The 19040-nt window shown below is 29.0% G+C and overlaps 5 protein-coding genes across 6 annotated transcripts in view; 2 read left to right on the forward strand and 3 right to left on the reverse strand.

Moving 5' to 3' along the window:
- The window catches only part of LOC135958505 (GATA zinc finger domain-containing protein 14), a 78075-nt gene extending 70597 nt beyond the window's left edge, over positions 1-7478 (reverse strand). The window contains exon 1 of the mRNA XM_065509412.1: positions 7338-7478. The gene's annotated coding sequence lies outside the window, so the exon portion shown is untranslated. The remainder of the gene's footprint in view (positions 1-7337) is intronic.
- On the forward strand, positions 6760-7928 carry LOC135958512 (haloacid dehalogenase-like hydrolase domain-containing protein 2). The gene is made up of 4 exons (XM_065509418.1): positions 6760-6958; positions 7017-7313; positions 7373-7592; positions 7654-7928. The coding sequence occupies exons 1-4, from the start codon at positions 6762-6764 to the stop codon at positions 7810-7812; spliced, it is 873 nt and encodes a 290-aa protein (XP_065365490.1). The 5' UTR covers positions 6760-6761; the 3' UTR covers positions 7813-7928.
- Positions 7929-10399: 2471 nt separating this feature from the next.
- On the reverse strand, positions 10400-12422 carry Tgs1 (Trimethylguanosine synthase 1). The gene is made up of 2 exons (XM_065509430.1): positions 10741-12422; positions 10400-10475 (listed from the first exon to the last, which is right to left on the reverse strand). Exon 1 carries the CDS (start codon positions 12272-12274, stop codon positions 10811-10813), a length of 1464 nt encoding a protein of 487 aa, XP_065365502.1. The 5' UTR covers positions 12275-12422; the 3' UTR covers positions 10400-10475; positions 10741-10810.
- On the reverse strand, positions 12278-13351 carry LOC135958531 (uncharacterized). The gene is made up of 2 exons (XM_065509435.1): positions 13075-13351; positions 12278-12620 (listed from the first exon to the last, which is right to left on the reverse strand). Exons 1-2 carry the CDS (start codon positions 13296-13298, stop codon positions 12278-12280), a joined length of 567 nt encoding a protein of 188 aa, XP_065365507.1. The 5' UTR covers positions 13299-13351.
- Positions 13352-13744: 393 nt separating this feature from the next.
- LOC135958539 (DNA-directed RNA polymerase II subunit Rpb4) lies at positions 13745-18443 on the forward strand. 2 transcript variants are annotated; one of them, XM_065509442.1, is made up of 5 exons: positions 13745-13920; positions 14059-14884; positions 14943-15155; positions 15217-15467; positions 15528-15764. In XM_065509442.1, exons 1-5 carry the CDS (start codon positions 13857-13859, stop codon positions 15755-15757), a joined length of 1584 nt encoding a protein of 527 aa, XP_065365514.1. In that variant the 5' UTR covers positions 13745-13856; the 3' UTR covers positions 15758-15764. The 2 variants fall into 2 exon arrangements, with proteins under 2 accessions (XP_065365514.1, XP_065365517.1); XM_065509445.1 differs by lacking the exons at positions 14059-14884; positions 14943-15155; positions 15217-15467; positions 15528-15764 and adding exons at positions 15903-16083; positions 18216-18443 and having other exon boundaries at positions 13762-13920.
- The last annotated feature ends 597 nt before the right edge of the window (positions 18444-19040 follow it).

The following is a 19040-nucleotide window of genomic DNA, read 5'->3' on the forward strand; positions in this document are numbered from 1 at the left end:
CGATTGGCCAGTGGACCGCACAACACACTACAGGGAAAAGTCGTTTTTTAGCCGTTCTGTCCGTATGTGGAACAAACTTCCCGCTCAAGTCTTTCTTGTCATTTTCAACGTCGGAAAGTCCAAATCGAATGTTCACAAACACTACTCCCCCTTTCCTCCCTCCCATAACCTATTTTCCTAGTTCCAACACAATGCTTTGCATGAGTAGGGGTCATCCCCTGAGTGCTGGTCCAAGAAGAAAAAAAAATATTAGCACAGCTGACTCTTTGCTAGATTACCTGGCATTTATAAAGTAAACAGTTACATTTTTTTAATATTACAAAGAACATATAAGTTTTAAATGCCACAAAAATATGTAAATTAAACCAGACTTAGTATAATAATAGCTACTACACACATATTTGTTTTTCCTTTTATTCATTGTTTTACTTCTCCTATGGCTTCTGTCAGAATTAGCTAAACATTGTTTTTTTTTTCAAAAATTGAGTACCTTGTAAAAATATTTTGACAAACAAAAATTTCTTCTGACCATAATTAAAAACAGAATGTTTAATAATAGAACGTAAACAGTGAGTACATTTAATAAACCATAAATAAGTAATCTCTTGAGCTTAGTTACCTTTGGTCATTTTAATAGGTTGCCAAATGGTAACAGTTACCAAGCAGAGACTTAATCAATGTTTTTCAGACATACTAACTATATGAACATAATACAAATTTGCAACTGTGGCATAATGAAAACAATTCAGAACTGGAAAATAATGAATTTATGTATTTTGAAAAATTTGTTTCTATGCTGGGTTGACAAAGGATGAAGAGCAACAACTGTTCAGAACTGAACTGTGACCTAAACGTTGCAAATATTACAACTTCAGTGGAAATCCCTAAAATAAAAAAATCTGGTACGTTCGAATATGTTTTCGTTTTTTGATACAAGTAGTCTTATTGAATTTTTATCATATTTTGATCATTAAACGTCTCCAGAATCATTTTTTAATCACAAAATACCAAATGACGCTTGTAAATAAAATCAAAAAATAAGAATTAAAAATGTCATTAAAAGCTGATACGATAATAAAGCAAATTAGATTCAAATGATAAAGGCAGATCAATGATCAATGTTTGGAATTTTTTTAATATTTCCATCAAAATTAAGTTACAGTTCTGAAATAGCAAAAAGTGGGATACAAAATTAAAAGCCTTGAAAAGGCGATACAATTCTGAGAAATTCCGGATGTATGATTCTAATTGCAATCGAAAAACCTATTTAGAATAATAGTATTTGCTTTATTTTTTTCAGAAATTTTGGAACTTTTGGTGCGAAAATCAAATTTTTTCAATGAAATAGTATTTTGATTTATGAAAATACAATGATTTCAGAAATCGATTACCAATCTTTTAAATCTCTGCAAAAATAATAATAAAAAATACATCAGAAAATACCAAATGAAGCTTTTGAAAGCAACAAAAAAGAGACAACAAGATTTTATTTGCAATAACAATGATACACAAGCATGAGGAGACAACAAAATGGACATGCAAATCCTGACAGGTGAGGTGATGTGATGTGAGTACATTAAATGGGAAAGAGTGACAACATTGTTTGTTGTGTGAGTTCTAACATAATATTTTTGTTGAAAACAAAGAAGCACCTTTAAAAAGTACTTAATCCAATTTAGAGAGATTAAAATGTTTGGACATGCATGAATGATATTAAAAATGTTACAAAGTCTTCGTTCGTTTGGTCACTTTTGCTGTAACAAACCCTGTTTCCGATAAAAAAAAAAAATAATAATCAAAAAGATAAAGCATAACAAGTGACCATCAGACAGAAACAAATGTTTTAATATGACTGTTATCTAATTGTGGCTTTTATACATTTTTAATTATTAAAAACAGCAATCTCAACAAGATCTACTAAACTAAATCTTCTTATAAAATAGCAAGAATTTTAATTATAAATACTTTACATTAATAAAGACTGTAAAATAAATGTAAAATGTCTTATTTACTATTACTACAGCTCAATTTATATTTAGTAAGAGTTGAATAATTACGTTATCATTAGTTTAAATAAACAGGCAATAAGTTATTTAAGTTGGAAACATTATCATTATACCGTGAAATGTAAAGGAAAAGGGTTGGTTGTCATTAGCTTCCCCCCATTAATATTGTGTTACAAACGAATATGGTATTTTAAATGTTTGGAATGTTCGTTCATTGCCTGCAAAAAAATATATGTGAACACTGACATTTAAACCCTTTTCAAGTAAAGCGCACATAATTGAGAAAACTTAATAAATTCTAGGGCAAAATTATAACATCAAAGGAATACAAATGTCGTGCTTTAAATAGTTGCTTACAAAATTAGATCATCAAATATATGAATGTATATTAGAAAGTTTACATAAGGATACATATTCGAATGCATTATTTAGATTACAAGACTTGATTTGTTGTAATTTTTGGTTAATTTCCATTTAATATATATTTTTTTAATGTGCTGTTTTTCTATAGCGAACGAGTGCTTGAGTTGACGTTTTACGTGTATTTTGTTTTTGTTACAATAACAAAACACATGTTAAATTTCCACTCAAAGTACTCGTTCGCTACAGAAAAATAACACATAATTCTGGCTTTAAAGCGACTCAGCCTAATGAGTTCTCTTTCCAACTCGTTATACAGTGGGACACTTAAGACACTTGTTTTTTCATACATACAAATTGGTATAATTTGTTTATTATTAGGATTTGATTATTTGTTTTTGTAGGTTTGTTTACATAATTACAGTGAGGCCTCGATTATCCATGATTCGAAGAAAAAGAAACAAATTGTGGATCGATTTCAACTTTTTTGCATCGATTAACCGTAATTGCCTCAATTATCCGGCATTATAAGCAAGATTTTTTTCGATTATTTTTGAACAACAAACACAATGTGAATAAAACGAAAAAGAGGAATTCCCCATTCGAAACTAAAAATATTTAAAGATTGCTGAAGAACCAAAAGTTCTAATTAATTAATAGTGAATGAAAAGGCTAAAATATTCCACTCAAAATTGAACAAAAAAGCGACATGGAATTCACAAACTTAGGACAAAAATCTTCAGCTGATTATATAGCTGCCACAATTCATATCAATAGAATAGAAAAACTCAGCAATGAACGATTTATACAAATTTCCAAACCAAATGTGACGTCTTTGATCCAACCGATGGATCAGGGTGCAATATGGAGCTTTAAATGTCATTATCGAAAAACTATAGTGCAAAAACTATTCACGTCAATCAATAGATACGAATTTAAGAAAGCGTTTAACATCAAGAAAGCACTGTTGTCAATTAATAATGCTTGGAACGCTGTTACTTCTGCAGTTTTGAAAAATGCGTAGAATAACTTACTCTGCCCAGAAAATGAAATGCTGTGGGCATATGTCTGAAATTTAATAAAATCCTTATATTATTTAAATATGTAAATAAAATCCTTTAAAAAACTACTCAAAATTGGTACTCAATTAACCGGGAAAATTGATTATCCAGAATGCTTCCGGTCCCGACCAATACGGATAATCGAGGTCCCACTGTATGTAGATTTTAAATAAAACAAGTAAGAGAGCTATATTCGGCTGTGGCGAATTTTATATACCCTTCACCAAATTATACTTCAAAATAAAAATTTTAAATATTTTTAGGTAAACAAAATTTATTTTTTTTGCAGTTTTTTAATTTTTTGGAAAAAAAATTTGTTTTGGTTTTTTTTAATATTTAGCGAAAAAAACTTTTGGTTTTGGAAAAAAATAGGGTTAAAAAATATTTTTCCGATTTTAAATCACTGTATGTCCAACTTACTATGGTTTTATATACGTCGCGACGTACATAAAACCATAGTAAGTTGGACGCGTCTTTGCAAAGGTCTTTGAAATATCTATGATTAGATATCCATATTGTCTATATTAATATAGGTCAAAAATCGAGGTTGTCCGGGTTTTTTCCTCATATCTCAGCAAGCATAGCTGCCATAGAGAATAGACTTACCCCCAGTAACACGAAGTCTGGTTATGTATTAACAAATAGTTAAACTGACAGTTTTCATACAAAAATATTTTTAACCGACAGTATAACTATTAGTTAGGCTATAACCAGGCTTCGTGTTAATGGGGGTTAGAGGATAAACTCTGCTGTCAAAGACCTAACTCAGTTGTCAGAAACCTAAGTGGTGAGAATGTATTAGTAGAAAAAACTATTTTTAGTAATTTTTTTGTTTGAGTTTTTTTCTAGTTTCCGCTCTATGTTTCTCTATGATAGCTGCTTTCAAAAAAATAAAAAAATATGCCCCAAAATATTCTTATATATATTTTGCAAAGAAATTTATAGCTTAGCCTTCGGTATCGTGTAGAGTAAAAAATCTATAAAATAAAATTTTTTGGATTTTTTCATAAACCAAAATTTATTGCATTTTAAAAATTAAAATTTTCAAAAAAAAATCTGCTAAATTTTTTTATTTCCATATTTTTTTAATTCTTAAATATTTTATAAATTTTTGAAAAGAAGATACAATTTTCTACACGTAAATGTATAATATTGTTACGATGTTGCATTAATTTGAATTTAACTGTCTGTAATGACTGCTTGCAACATTCATCATGTTTATAAAAATTTCTAGTGCTCGAAACTTCTACTTAACATTGCTGTTATCAACATAGTATGTGGATATGTCAGCATTAATTGTTAATGCTGATAAAAGCTCTAGAAATAGAATAGTTTTGTCCGTTATATAGATAATTTATGAAACTGCTGGAAGATGGCAATGTGTATATAAATAGTGACAGAAAGTTGCGGTCAGTCAGTTGATCAAAGGCGCTGTTAGAATTAACATCAACTCCATTACCATTGCATTCTTGAACATTATAAAGTGTGTAATATAACTATGTGTGTATTAAACAAGTAAGAGAGCTATATTCAGCTGTGCCGAATCTTATATACCCTTCACCAAATTATACTTCAAAATACAAATTTTAAATATTTTTAGGTATTATTATTATATTAGTTGTAGAAGTAGTAATACAGCTAGTGCAAGGTTTCCAATTGGCACTTTTCAAACTGCTGGGTAGTAACAACTTTTAGTTATTGAACAAAGCTATTGTTACGATGTAGCATTAATTTGAATTTAACGGTATGTAATGACTGCTTGCAACATTCATCATGTTTATAAACATTTCTAGTGCTCGAAACTTCTACTTAACAATGTTGATAACACGCTGTTATCAACATAGTATGTGGATATGTCAGCATTAATTGTTAAAGCTGATAAAAGCTCTAGAAATAGAACATTCTAGTTTTGTCCGTTATATAGATAATTTATGAAACTGCTGGAAGATGGCAATGTGTATATAAATAGTGACAGAAAGTTGCGGTCAGTCAGTTGATCAAAGGCGCTGTTAGAATTAACATCAACTCCATTACCATTGCATTCTTGAACATTATAAAGTGTGTAATATAACTATGTGTGTATTAAACAAGTAAGAGAGCTAAATTCAGCTGTGAAGAATCTTATATACCCTTCACCAAATTATACTTCAAAATACAAATTTTAAATATTTTTAGGTAAACAAAATTTTTTTTTTGTTTCCAAAGTTGATTTTTTAATTTTTTGGACAATTTTTTTTTTCAAATTGTTATTTTCAATTTTTTTTTTAATTTTTTTGAATTTTAAAAATTTTAGTGTAAAAAAATCAGTATGTAGTTTTCCATTTTTTTAAATGAATACCCTTATTATTTTACTCAAGATAAAATATTTTTTTTCATTAAATAATTTACGATTTTTATTATTGGATTTTACAATTTCTATGATAGGTCTCAGTAAAAAAATAGATTTGAGTTTATGAATTTTGTGTAGGAATATAACAATAAGTTTGTTGTGTGTAGTTTCCATACATTTGAATTAAATTAAAAATATGCACACATAAAAATTTAACAAATAGTAAAAGAGATCATTTAAAAGATTTGGATCAGAAAGTTATAATATAAAAGTAAACAACACAGAAAAAAGTTTCAACATAAATATTATGATTTGAATTCATTGATTTCAATTCATAACATTTATAAATAATTTCTTAAATAGTATGATTTTTTTTAATATTTTATGTTTTGAAATAAAATCTAGAAGGCTTGAAAAATATAATTTCAATTTCATTTTTATTTTTATGTTGTTCAAAAATGTTTGAAATTTTTCATGGAAAATGTTTAGTTTTTTTATGATTTTCAGCTACAAAATGATTAAATTGAGGATGAAATGCTTTTATATTTATGAATGTTTTATGTTTAATGATAATTTTTAAGTTTCAGATATTCTCCTTTTTATCTTAAAATATTGGCCAATATATGGCTATTATGCAATTATTCTTGCACTAATTCATTATATAATACAATTATAATGCAATTTATTAAAAAAATAAAGTAAAAAAAGCAAAAATTTCCGTCATGTAAAATTTTATAATATTTATGAACATGTTCTTATTTTGAATGAAATAAGTTTGGGAAAAAAAAGTCAAGTTCGATTAATAATATGTATTACAAAATTCATTCCAATTATGAATTTTTTTTTTCTGTGAATATTCCTTAGCTACATTAGATGTTATTAAGATATCATTTGTAAAGTATGACTTCCATTATTATTAGCTGGGTCTATATGAAATTAGTTTGGTCTGCATTGTCCCCCCATTACCGCTAGGGGGTTAATTTTCATTCATAATCATTCACAATAATGTGTACAAAATATTTGTCGGCCTATTGCCTGAACCAACATCATAAACAGCAATTTTTAACAATTTATCGTTATAAAAATTTATGGAATTATTTAGTGAAAAGTAAAATGCATATTAAAGCAGCTTTAATTGATTTAAGTGGCACTCTACATGTGGAAGACCAACCAACTCCTGATGCTGTCAATGCCCTTAAAAGGTTAGTTATTTTACAGTATACGAAAGGAATACCAATATCTAATTTTATTCTTCTACAGATTGCGTGATTCTGGTGTGATGATTAAATTTGTCACCAACACCACCAAAGAATCCCGACAAACTTTATTAAATCGTTTACAAACAATTGGATTTAATGTGGATAAAGATGAAATACACAGTTCTTTGAGTGCTGCTGTGGAATATGTTAAGCGAGAACAATTAAATCCCTTCTATTTGGTAAGCAAAGATGCCCGCACAGATTTTCCGGCAAATGACGAAGGAAAACCATTCGATTCGGTGGCTGTGGGATTGGCACCCGATGAATTCCATTATGAAAATCTCAATAAAGCTTTTAAGTAAGTTTTGTGACTTTTACTTACCTTTGTAAATAAATTGTAGAGAACATTTTTTGTAGCATATTATTGGCCAATAAGGATCACAAATTAATTGCCATACACGAAGGAAAATACTATAAGCGTAAAGATGGCTTGGCTTTAGGTCCTGGTTGTTTTGTTAAGGGTTTGGAATATGCCACTGGTGCCAAGTCCATATTAATTGGTAAACCAAATGAATATTTCTTTAAAAGTGCCTTGTCCGATGACATTAATATGGATGAATGTGTTATGATTGGTGATGTATGTTTTGCTTTAGTTTCACAAAAATATATTGATAATAATTTTGAATTTGTTGTTTTAGGATCCTAAAGATGATATTGTTGGTGCTATGAAAGTCGGTCTTAAAGGTATACAAGTTAAAACTGGTAAATATTTGCCCGATGTAGTGGTTGATCCACCACCCACCGCCTTGGTAGAGAATTTTTCAGAAGCTGTTGATTGGATTATGAAAAATAAATAAGTTTATTAAGGATACAAATTTATAATTGATAGAATTAAACAAATTAAATTTATAATTATAATAAAAAAATATCCGAGAAGGGTTCACATCATGAGTAATGTATACAAGTTTAACAATCCGTTCTTAATTTCTTAGCTATTAATTCGCCTATAGAAACCTTTTTGATATATAAATTCAAATATATTCAAACTTACTAGGTTTTGTATTAAAATATATGTAGTAAAGTTCACTTCATAGCTTTGTCAAAACAATGGAATACTTTTTATTTATTGACAATAAAATATTTTTCTGATGTAGGGTTTATATGGAAATAGGTTCACTTATGAACCAATCATCACAAAAGTTGGTTGAAAGATTTAGGTTCATATAAAACTTGTTTATGTCCGATTTCATCGCGTTATTATTATGAGAACATAATGAATGTTCAAGTCATTTTCTGAGTTGGACCTAGTATGAGGACTTGGGACAAATGTTGCCCGATTTTTGCCATATTTTACAGTACTTAGAACTAATTGGTGCAACATTTTATCAGGATTGCCGAATAATCGACATATTTATGACATCTCAAACAGTATTTCGGGGGAACATTTGTAACCATTTTCAACAGGGAGTGTTTGTGGAAAATTTCAGCGAGTTAAATCCTTTATTTTGAGTCCTATCGTCTTAGAATCTTATGAGGACCCATAATCTATGTATATACTTTTGTGGGTCTGCTATGAATATTTCGATGTGTTACAAACGGAATGACAAATTCAATATACACCCCATCTTTAATTTCTTTTTCTGATTTTTTTCGGACGATAGTAAAGATTACTAAAGTCAAATTTTTTAAATAAAAACCAAAATAATAAACATTCTTAATGCTGTATTGATGCAAACTATCTGTGATGATAAATATTCAATTAATAAATTAGCAGTTTCAAATATTGTAAAAAATAATTGGAGACAGGTACTGTAAAAACTCATCATTTGGCAGGAAGATCTCTTTAAAATAATTGTATATAATGAGAGTTTAAGAAAAACCCAAAAATGACTCCCCGGAAAATTTTCAATAATCTAAAATTGGAAATGTTAGTCGCAAGGCAAAAGAGTCTAGTGTATCTTTCTATGGCCCAGTGAAAAAACCTCTTATTTCTTAAAAAACATACTAATGTAATTCACGTCACAGTTTTTTACCCTTCCTAAAATGCGAACTTTTGCACAATCCCATTTCAAGTCAATTGAACCAATTTTTGAAACCGATGTCTGACGATCGGGATGAAATTTAGTTATCTTCCTTTAAGAGCTTTTTGGTAGTTTAGTGGGATCGAATGGGATATTTATCAAAATAAATGTTTTGTAACTCATGATATAAAAGTTGTTAATTTTGCAGAAAAATAAGTTACATGGATGAATGTAAAATTTTGACCCCCAAATTGTCAAATTTTGAACCCCTCTTACTCAGACAGTTCATGACCGATCTTGTTGAAAAATTGGTGCACATTTCCTACCGAACGGCAGACATCGATTTCAAAAGTTGGTTCACTTGACATGAAATCCTCTATTTATGTAGTTGTTGTGATTGGGTGAAAGTTCGCATTTTCGCAAGGGTAAAAACGCTGACATGAATCACCTTACTGTTCGTATACAATTTGCAAAGAACATTTAAAATGGTCGAGACAGAAATATAATACTGTTTTCTTTCTCGAATGAATCCAAATAAGATTTAAACTGGTCGAGACAGAAATAGAATACTGTTTTCTTTCTCGAATGAATCCAAATACAACATTTGTAAGACTACCGAAGGCAAAAAGACTGGACCTCAAGTACACATATAAGAGAGTAAAGTTTAGCTGTGGCAATATTATGGCGTGTGAATGTTTTTCAGGCCAAGTTATCATAAAGGATACTATGACTGGAATCAAAAACAGTTCAATTTTAAACCATGTTATATGCTTACACTAAGGACAATATATGGGTAATTGTAAATCTCAAAATATAGACCCAAAAATCATTCCACGAAGGAGCTTTATAAGATGCGGTTATAAGGATGCAGTAATAAAAAAACAAGGGATATCCAACAAAATACGGAATCAAGAAAAGGGCTCGAAACTCATGTACAATCATGCCACGAAAAACTGTGTACCGGAATAGTGATTCATTAGCAAAAAGCGAGAACTGTACAATCTTCACTTTCACACAGCCTGTTCTACTCACTAGAATGCTCCGAATTTATTCGTCCAAGGACTGTCAACTCAGCAACAACTGCTGTTACAACAAAAAGAGTTAGACCCAGTAGAAAATCATCGAACGAAAATATTAATGAAATTTTTAGTCCGAAACGAACTCATTCTGTGTAAAAATAGATGTAACAAATCATTCTGTGCACATGTATCTTTATAAATCGCCAACTTTACGATACTGATGTCTGAATTGATTTATGTAGCATACATCAAAATGTAGTCATAAATAATGTGTTTTTTTCTTGTTATTTCTTTTTGCTTTATTATATACTATACTAAAAATATTTTATAATAAAAAATATGTATGTACATATGTAATAAAAACTATAATTACACTTACTTCGACAAATAAATTGTTCTTCGGATCACTCTTTGATTTACCGTAAAGGTATTATTTATTAGTTTTCTTATGTCTATCAATATGTTGTCTATTTGTAATATCTGCGAATACAAAAGAAGATAAATTAAATAATTATGTAGGTACGTAAAGAGTTTTATTGATTGACAATAAATATTTATTTTAAATTTGACATAAAGAGAATATATTATAGAAATCCTATAGAAAAATATTTATGTATTTTTGTAAGTAAAGCTAAAAATGGATTTCGACAATTTATTTTAAAAAATGTATATGTATAATTTAGTTATTTCTCTCAAACTTTTAATAAATGTTAAGTTTAAAATTTTAACAACAATCCATACATACCTTATAAAATGATTTACTATACACTAAGTTAGTAGATTTGGAAAAAAACTAAAATTTGTCTATAATGCACTTAAGTTGTTGTCGTCTTGGTTAATATTTCATCACCATACAAAGCGGTAATGGCCACCAAACGTGAATCCAAATAATTATGTTCAATTTCGCAACGCTTACCAATGCCAGCAAGTTTAACAATTTGTTTAACACTCGAATTGCGCGGTAGAAATAATGCAATATTATCGGAAACATTTCTGGATGCACTGACCAATTCTGTAGCACTGACAGGCAATAAATATTTGTCAATATCAAATTCTTTTTTATTCTTGTATTTTGGACCACCCCAGGGAGGACTTAAAAACACTGTATCAGCTTTAAGTTTACCAGCGGCAGCCAGCTGCAGAAAATCACCCAAAATAAACTCGATTTTGTGGGAAACTTTGTAAATATTTGCATTATGTTTAGCCATTTCCAATTTAACGGGGTCAATATCAATGGCTATGACCTTATCGCAGGTTAAGGCAAATTGTATGACATTACCACCACTGCCACAAAAGCCGTCGACAATTATACTGCACTTAAGACGTTCGGCTAAATGTTTGGCTACCTTTTCAGGGGTTACAGAAAACCAACTTTCACGATCCAGCCGTATGCCCTCATCAAAGCGTGAAAAGAGACTAAAACGTTTGCGCCAGTATTTTAAGAGACCCTTTTCTTCCAATATAAAAGCGGGCACATTTTTTAGTTTACGATTTCTTTTTCTCTTCTGTATTTTGCTTATGGATTTCTGTTGTACACTGTGCAAAGAGTCCTCATCTTCTTTTGTGCTGATAGGTGACAAGTCTTTATCACAATCTTCAATGTCACTGTCACTGGATTCATTCTCCATTTCGGAATCTGAGAAAAAATCACTATAGTGTATAGTTTTGCTAGAGGATTTATGTTTGTTGCTAGAATTTTGTGGCCTGCCACCAAATGATATGGGTAAACCTAAATTTTCTAATTGTTCTAATTCTTCCGTTAGTTTTGCAATAGCTTCGTCTTCTTCTTCTGTGTCCTCTTCTGTAATAGCTTGAGGAGTTTCAATGGATTTTTTCAAGTCCAAAAAATAATTGTAAAATATTGTGGTAAATATTAAATACTGTTCACAGTATATTTCTTCTCTGTGTTCATGCCACAAATCATCCCAAGACTTTTCTGGTAATATATCTGAATCAGTTCGAGGTGTTTCTAAATGTTCAGTTTCTTTTTCATATTCCTTATTCGCCTCTTTAAGGCTAACGGTTTCTCCTCGCACTTCGGGTTCCTTTTCTGTTTTTAGATAATCTTTGTATTTCTCATTCCATGTCTGAAGTACTTGCTCTTCACCTTCTTTACTCCAAAATTTGATCCAATTTTCTAGCTGTTCTAATTCAAAATTTTCTTGAAACTCTCTTATGAACAAATCAAAATCTATACCACTTTCTTGGTTTTGCAAAATTCGATTAAAATTAAAAAATATGGGCTGCTTACTTTTGGATTCTATAAAATATTGGCTCATTTTTTATAGTATTTGTTGTTGTAACATTCTTAATTCTAAATTGCGTTGTATTAAGTCACCAGCTCTGCTAATTGGTTGTACAAACCAAACTTTAATGGCTGGTTTGTAATTGTTATGAAAATATTTGAATAGCTTGTTGTGCTCCACCTCGTTTGTGGTGGAGGCTAATTGTTCTACAATATCTTTGGAAGTCAAAAATATGTGATTATTATCTTGGGGGTTTTTAGTATTGTATAGTACCAATTCTCCAGTTATTTCCACGTATTTATTGTTGCTTAGTTGAGTACCAAAATATGAAAAGGTTAATAGACGTATGCTTAAGGTTCCTTCGGGTAGTGAAAATTCGCTGAAAGTAAAAGAAATTACAAAAATTCTGTAGTTTTCATAGAGTTGTTTTATAAAATACATGTTAACGTTATTGAGTTATTAAATAAACGATTAAATTCAAAATCCTTAGTTTTAAAAGTCCCACTTCAATTAGCTATAAGTGGAAGGGAATTTTGATGTGGTCAAAATCATATTGACGTGATGAAGAAGAATGACAGAAATATGAGGATAAACATATGTTTGGAAGCGAATAGGGATAGAAACTGTACCAACATATGTTGATTTAATCTTACAGATTGAATCAAATAATTCATCTTAATTTACACAAGAAAATTAAATATAATCTATAGCATCATTATCAGCAATTCTTTCTTAGGAATCTTGTATTGAACAATTTGTGTTCATTTCGATAATGTATATTCAGAATATAAAAATACAAACAAATAACTAATTAAAAACGTACTCATACTTACATTGGCAAATTAGTTACGCGTACATTTTCCAACAAAGTATCACCTTCAGAGGATTTTTGTAATTTTCCAATTACACTACATCTGCCACAGTGCAACAGCCGGTAGTCGTCTTCCAAACACAATTCTTCAACTAACAAAAACTTACAAAAATAACAGTATTTTGGAATATTTTCGATATTTTCCACAGCACTTGATTCTAAAGACAATGCCAAGTCTAAAGACATTTGTTTAACTACAATAATTTAGTTTAATTGAATTATTTTTTAGTAAAACACACTGCCACTCATTAAAAATAATTAGTTTAAAATCATTCACAATAGATAAACAGCTGCAGTAAACATGTACTCTTTTCATACAACCCTGTAACAACCAATAATAATGTAATCGATAACTTTTGTTGTGATTGCCAGCAGTGATGTCTACTTATTAGTAATAAATAACGACAAAATAATATCCATTTGTATTTCTCTTTTTGAGCCTTTTAAATTATAAAATTTTTAATATTTTAAATTGACTTGGTATTGTTTTAAACATATAAATTTAACATGCTTAAATTAAGTGAAAAATTGTTTAATTTTGTGAAAATAAATTTTTTAGTTTTGCAAAGCGTTAGTCTTTTTTATAGTTGTCAACACTTTATTGCCAGCAATAACAAAAGCCGCTCAAAAAGTTGCACTCGTTTTTCGAGGAAAAGTGAAAATTTTTAATAAAATAGAATTTCAATTAAAAATCGTAATTTATTTAATAATTTTTACAAAAAATCTAAATTAAACCTTAGCAAAATGTCTTTTATGAATCCCGTTGATATGGTGGAAGAAGATGCTGCCGATTTGCAGTTTCCCAAAGGTAATGAACAGAATTAATTTTAACATGTTCAACTAATAACAAGCGCATTTTGAGAAATATGATAAATCGTTAAAATACTTTTATTTAATCCTCTTTATGAGGATTTCCTATAAATAATTTACACTTTACTTGAAGCAGTTCGCGGCGTATCGAAAAAGAAATGTAAAAAGAAATTAATTAAGGCTTTGGTGACACCGGAGACTAAATATTTGGTTGCCTCCTATAATCCCCAACACTTTAACAATCGCTTGGAACAGCAAATACAACATTCAACTACAGTAGAAGACTTAAAGAACAACTATAGACATGATCATCAATGTGCATGTTGCCATTTGGCTTTGCAAGAACCCTATGTAAAATGTGCCGATTGTTCAGCAGAATTATGTCTGCAATGTTTTGCTAAAGGAAGGGAAACCATAAAACATTACAATAATCATGCTTATATTATCATAAAAGATGATATACAAATATTTCCCGGTCCTGGCAATTGGACAGCACGAGATGAACGTGTACTCCTGAACAGCCTACAAACTCAAGGTTATGGTAATTGGGAGGCAGTGGCCAAATCATTGCAATATCGTTATTCGGTGTCAGAATGTCGCCAACATTATCATGATAATTATTTTGGTGGGATATTTGAGCGTTTACTGGGCCTGCAACATGCAACTCAAACTTATATGCCCGAAAATATGCCATATGTGGTAAAAATGCGTTCAGTAAATCCACCCAGACATGATGATATTACCTCCATGCAATTCAAAATGATGGCTGGTTATCGGTGTGCACGTGGAGACTTTGATACACCCTACGATGTAACAGCCGAAAGTCTTTTGACCACCATATGCGAATCGGAAAATAATCTACGTAATATTCCTGCCATCGAAGGGCCGGCTGGGGATCAGACAGCTTTGTGTGTAGAGGAACTGAAATTAGCTATAGTAAGATCCTATAATCATCGTTTAAGGTAAGATCTTGTTTAATTTGTAAAGCTTTTACATCATAAATATTTTCTTTTTTGTTAGAGAGCGTCAACGTCGTTATAAAATTATGCGAGATCATGGTTTGATAATGGCAAATCGTTGCCTGGGTTGGATTACAAAATATGCAGATGCTTTGCGTTCAGAACAGAATTGTAAACGGTTTTTGGCCTTTATGCAGCTGTGTGAACCGGTGAAATTTGATTTGCTAATGGAGGGTTTAAAATATTTTAGTGATTTACAAAAGACCATATTTCGGTAAGTAGTTTTTGCTTTACTTCTTAAAATTGTATTGTAAAACATTTTATTTTTCTTTCAGTTTGTACGAACTGCGGCAAAATGGTGTACGCAGCATGGTTGGTGGTTCTTTATATTTTAAATTGAAAAAGAAACGTATGTACGAACAACGAGAACGTGTTAAAAATGAACGGCAACGTTGTCAATACGATTGGCGTAAATTGATACCAAACGGCAACACAACAACACTGGAAACATTTGGCGGCACCTATTTTATAACACCCACTACAAATGCAATGCCCAGAAAAAAAGCAGCCCCCATGGATGTATATGGTAAGAAAGATTTTGCGATTGTTCTAACATAAGACAGTAAATATTATTTTTCCTTTAAAGGTTTACCCGGCTTTGCCAAACTCAGTGAAGAGGAACGTAAACTGTGCAGTGTGGCCCGCATTGTGCCACAGGCATATTTAGATTATAAAAATATTTTAGTGGCTGAAAACTCTAAAGTGGGACATTTACGTTTGGCCGATGCCCGTCGTTTAATTAAAATCGATGTGAATAAGACTCGTCAAATTTATGATTTTCTTATAGAACATGGTCATATTAATAAACCTAATTGAAAATTTATTACATTTTTCTTTTCATTTTTCTCACAAAAAAGGCGCTTGTTCTTGTTTGTTACCCTCTAAAAATATTCTTATTTACTTAAAATTGCGTAATTACTTTATAAATATTCCTTGTTTTTTATTTTTCGGCCTGTTTAAGAATTCGAAAATGCTGAAACTTTACTTATATCCGAAGTACACATGTTGTTGGACCATCGTAAGCGACAAAATGAATCGGCCGATGAGGAACAAGAATTTTCAGAGGTATTTATGAAAACGTATGCGTATACGGACAGTTTTCGTAAATTCAAAAATAAGGAAACCATAGCTGCAGTGAGAAGGTATATTAAAAATTACTGATATATTTACTAGATAATTAATTGAAAGAAAGTAATTTCGTTTTTTTTTAATAAAATATTCTAATTGTGCTGTCATCATAAATAATGACTTGTGTCCACCATGTCTTATTATATTTCTTATTATAAAAAATGTTAAAACAAACTTGTTTGTGTTACGTTTTAATATAAAATCGTTAAACCCCAATGTTTTCATATAAAAAACCAAAATATAAAAACGTTGTTTTCATATAAAAACGTTGTTTTCATATAAAAACGTTGTTTTCATATAAAAACGTTGTTTTCATATAAAAACGTTGTTTTCATATAAAAACGTTGTTTTCATATAAAAACGTTGTTTTCATATAAAAACTTTGTTTTCATATAAAAACGTTGTTTTCATATAAAAACGTTGTTTTCATATAAAAACGTTGTTTTCATATAAAAACGTTGTTTTCATATAAAAACGTTGTTTTCATATAAAAACGTTGTTTTCATATAAAAACGTTGTTTTCATATAAAAACGTTGTTTTCATATAAAAACGTTGTTTTCATATAAAAACGTTGTTTTCATATAAAAACGTTGTTTTCATATAAAAACGTTGTTTTCATATAAAAACGTTGTTTTCATATAAAAACGTTGTTTTCATATAAAAACGTTGTTTTCATATAAAAACGTTGTTTTCATATAAAAACGTTGTTTTCATATAAAAACGTTGTTTTCATATAAAAACGTTGTTTTCATATAAAAACGTTGTTTTCATATAAAAACGCAGTTTTCAGAAAAAAAGTTGTTTTCATAGAAAAACTTTGTTTTTATATAAAAACGTTGTTTTCATATAAAAACGTTGTTTCATATAAAAACGTTGTTTTCATATAAAAACGTTGTTTTCATATAAAAACGTTGTTTTCATATAAAAACGTTGTTTTCATATAAAAACTTTGTTTTTATATAAAAACGTTGTTTTCAGAAAAAAAGTTGTTTTCATAGAAAAACTTTGTTTTTATATAAAAACGTTGTTTTCATATAAAAACGTTGTTTTCATATAAAAACGTTGTTTTCATATAAAAACGTTGTTTTCATATAAAAACGTTGTTTTCATATAAAAACGTTGTTTTCAGAAAAAAAGTTGTTTTCATAGAAAAACTTTGTTTTTATATAAAAACGTTGTTTTCATATAAAAACGTTGTTTTCATATAAAAACGTTGTTTTCATATAAAAACGTTGTTTTCATATAAAAACGTTGTTTTCATATAAAAACGTTGTTTTCATATAAAAACGTTGTTTTCATATAAAAACGTTGTTTTCATATAAAAACGTTGTTTTCATATAAAAACGTTGTTTTCATATAAAAACGTTGTTTTCATATAAAAACGTTGTTTTCATATAAAAACGTTGTTTTCATATAAAAACGTTGTTTTCATATAAAAACGTTGTTTTCATATAAAAACGTTGTTTTCATATAAAAACGTTGTTTTCATATAAAAACGTTGTTTTCATATAAAAACGTTGTTTTCATATAAAAACGTTGTTTTCATATAAAAACGTTGTTTTCATATAAAAACGTTGTTTTCATATAAAAACGTTGTTTTCATATAAAAACGTTGTTTTCATATAAAAACGTTGTTTTCATATAAAAACGTTGTTTTCATATAAAAACGTTGTTTTCATATAAAAACGTTGTTTTCATATAAAAACGTTGTTTTCATATAAAAACGTTGTTTTCATATAAAAACGTTGTTTTCATATAAAAACGTTGTTTTCATATAAAAACGTTGTTTTCATATAAAAACGTTGTTTTCATATAAAAACGTTGTTTTCATATAAAAACGTTGTTTTCAGAAAAAAAGTTGTTTTCACAAAAAAGTTGTTTATAGAAAAACGTTTTCATAGAAACATTTTGTTTTTATAGAAAAACGTTTTCATAGAAACATTTTGTTTTCATATTCCAATGAATACACAAATGCTTAGCTCACAGACATTGATTTTTCAAATATAATTTATTGCATACTAAGCTAAGAAGAGTGCTTTAGAATTTGTACAGAAGAAACAAATTTTATTAACATCGAAATTACTTTCAAGCCATTTAATTAAATATATATTTTTGTTTAATAATTATTCTACTTGTTTGTTACAGTTTATTAATGCAAAAGAAATTGCATAAATTTGAATTGGCTGCTTTAGGTAATTTGTGTCCGGAGGCTCCCGAAGAAGCTAAAGCTTTAATACCCTCTTTAGAGGGACGTTTTGAAGATGAAGAATTGCGTCAAATTTTAGATGATATTTGTACAAAACGTAGTTTACAATATTAATTTTGTAATTTCTATTAAGTTTAAATTATATATTTTACAATTAACCAACAAAATGATCGACTATTGTTTTTTTTTTTTTTTGTATAAATATAAACACTATTATATTCACCCATATTTACAAACTATCTTTACAAATTTTGTGTGGAAATTTAGTTTTATAAAACTTTTATTAATTCAAAAATTGTTTACGAATATGGGGTATAATTTTTTTTTTTTAATAACTAATAAAACGGAAAAGTAAAAACTTAAATATAAATATAAATATTAAGGCATTTATATTTGAATATTATTAAAGCATTGTATCTTATTTAAATGTAATTAAATTTAAATAACCTTTATGCTTGAGAAGTACACTGCTTTTGTACGGCTGTCCATATTGTATAAGGCGTAGCGTCTGCATCAATCGATTCTAGTAAATCATCTTCAATTGAACATATTATTATGTATTTGGCACGTTTGATTTTCTAAAATGAACAACATATTTTTCACATTTTTGTTTAATTTTAGTTTAATTTATTTGTTTATTACCACTATATCCGATGAACTGCCGTTACGCACTATATTCCATAAACCTTCAGCCACCAAATAGGACCTCAATTTTCGTGACCATTCATTATAATTTTGTCGACCTTTTAAATTGTCTATTTGAA

This window comes from Calliphora vicina, chromosome 1 (assembly GCF_958450345.1).
Source record: "Calliphora vicina chromosome 1, idCalVici1.1, whole genome shotgun sequence".
Taxonomy (NCBI): Eukaryota; Metazoa; Arthropoda; class Insecta; order Diptera; family Calliphoridae; genus Calliphora; species Calliphora vicina.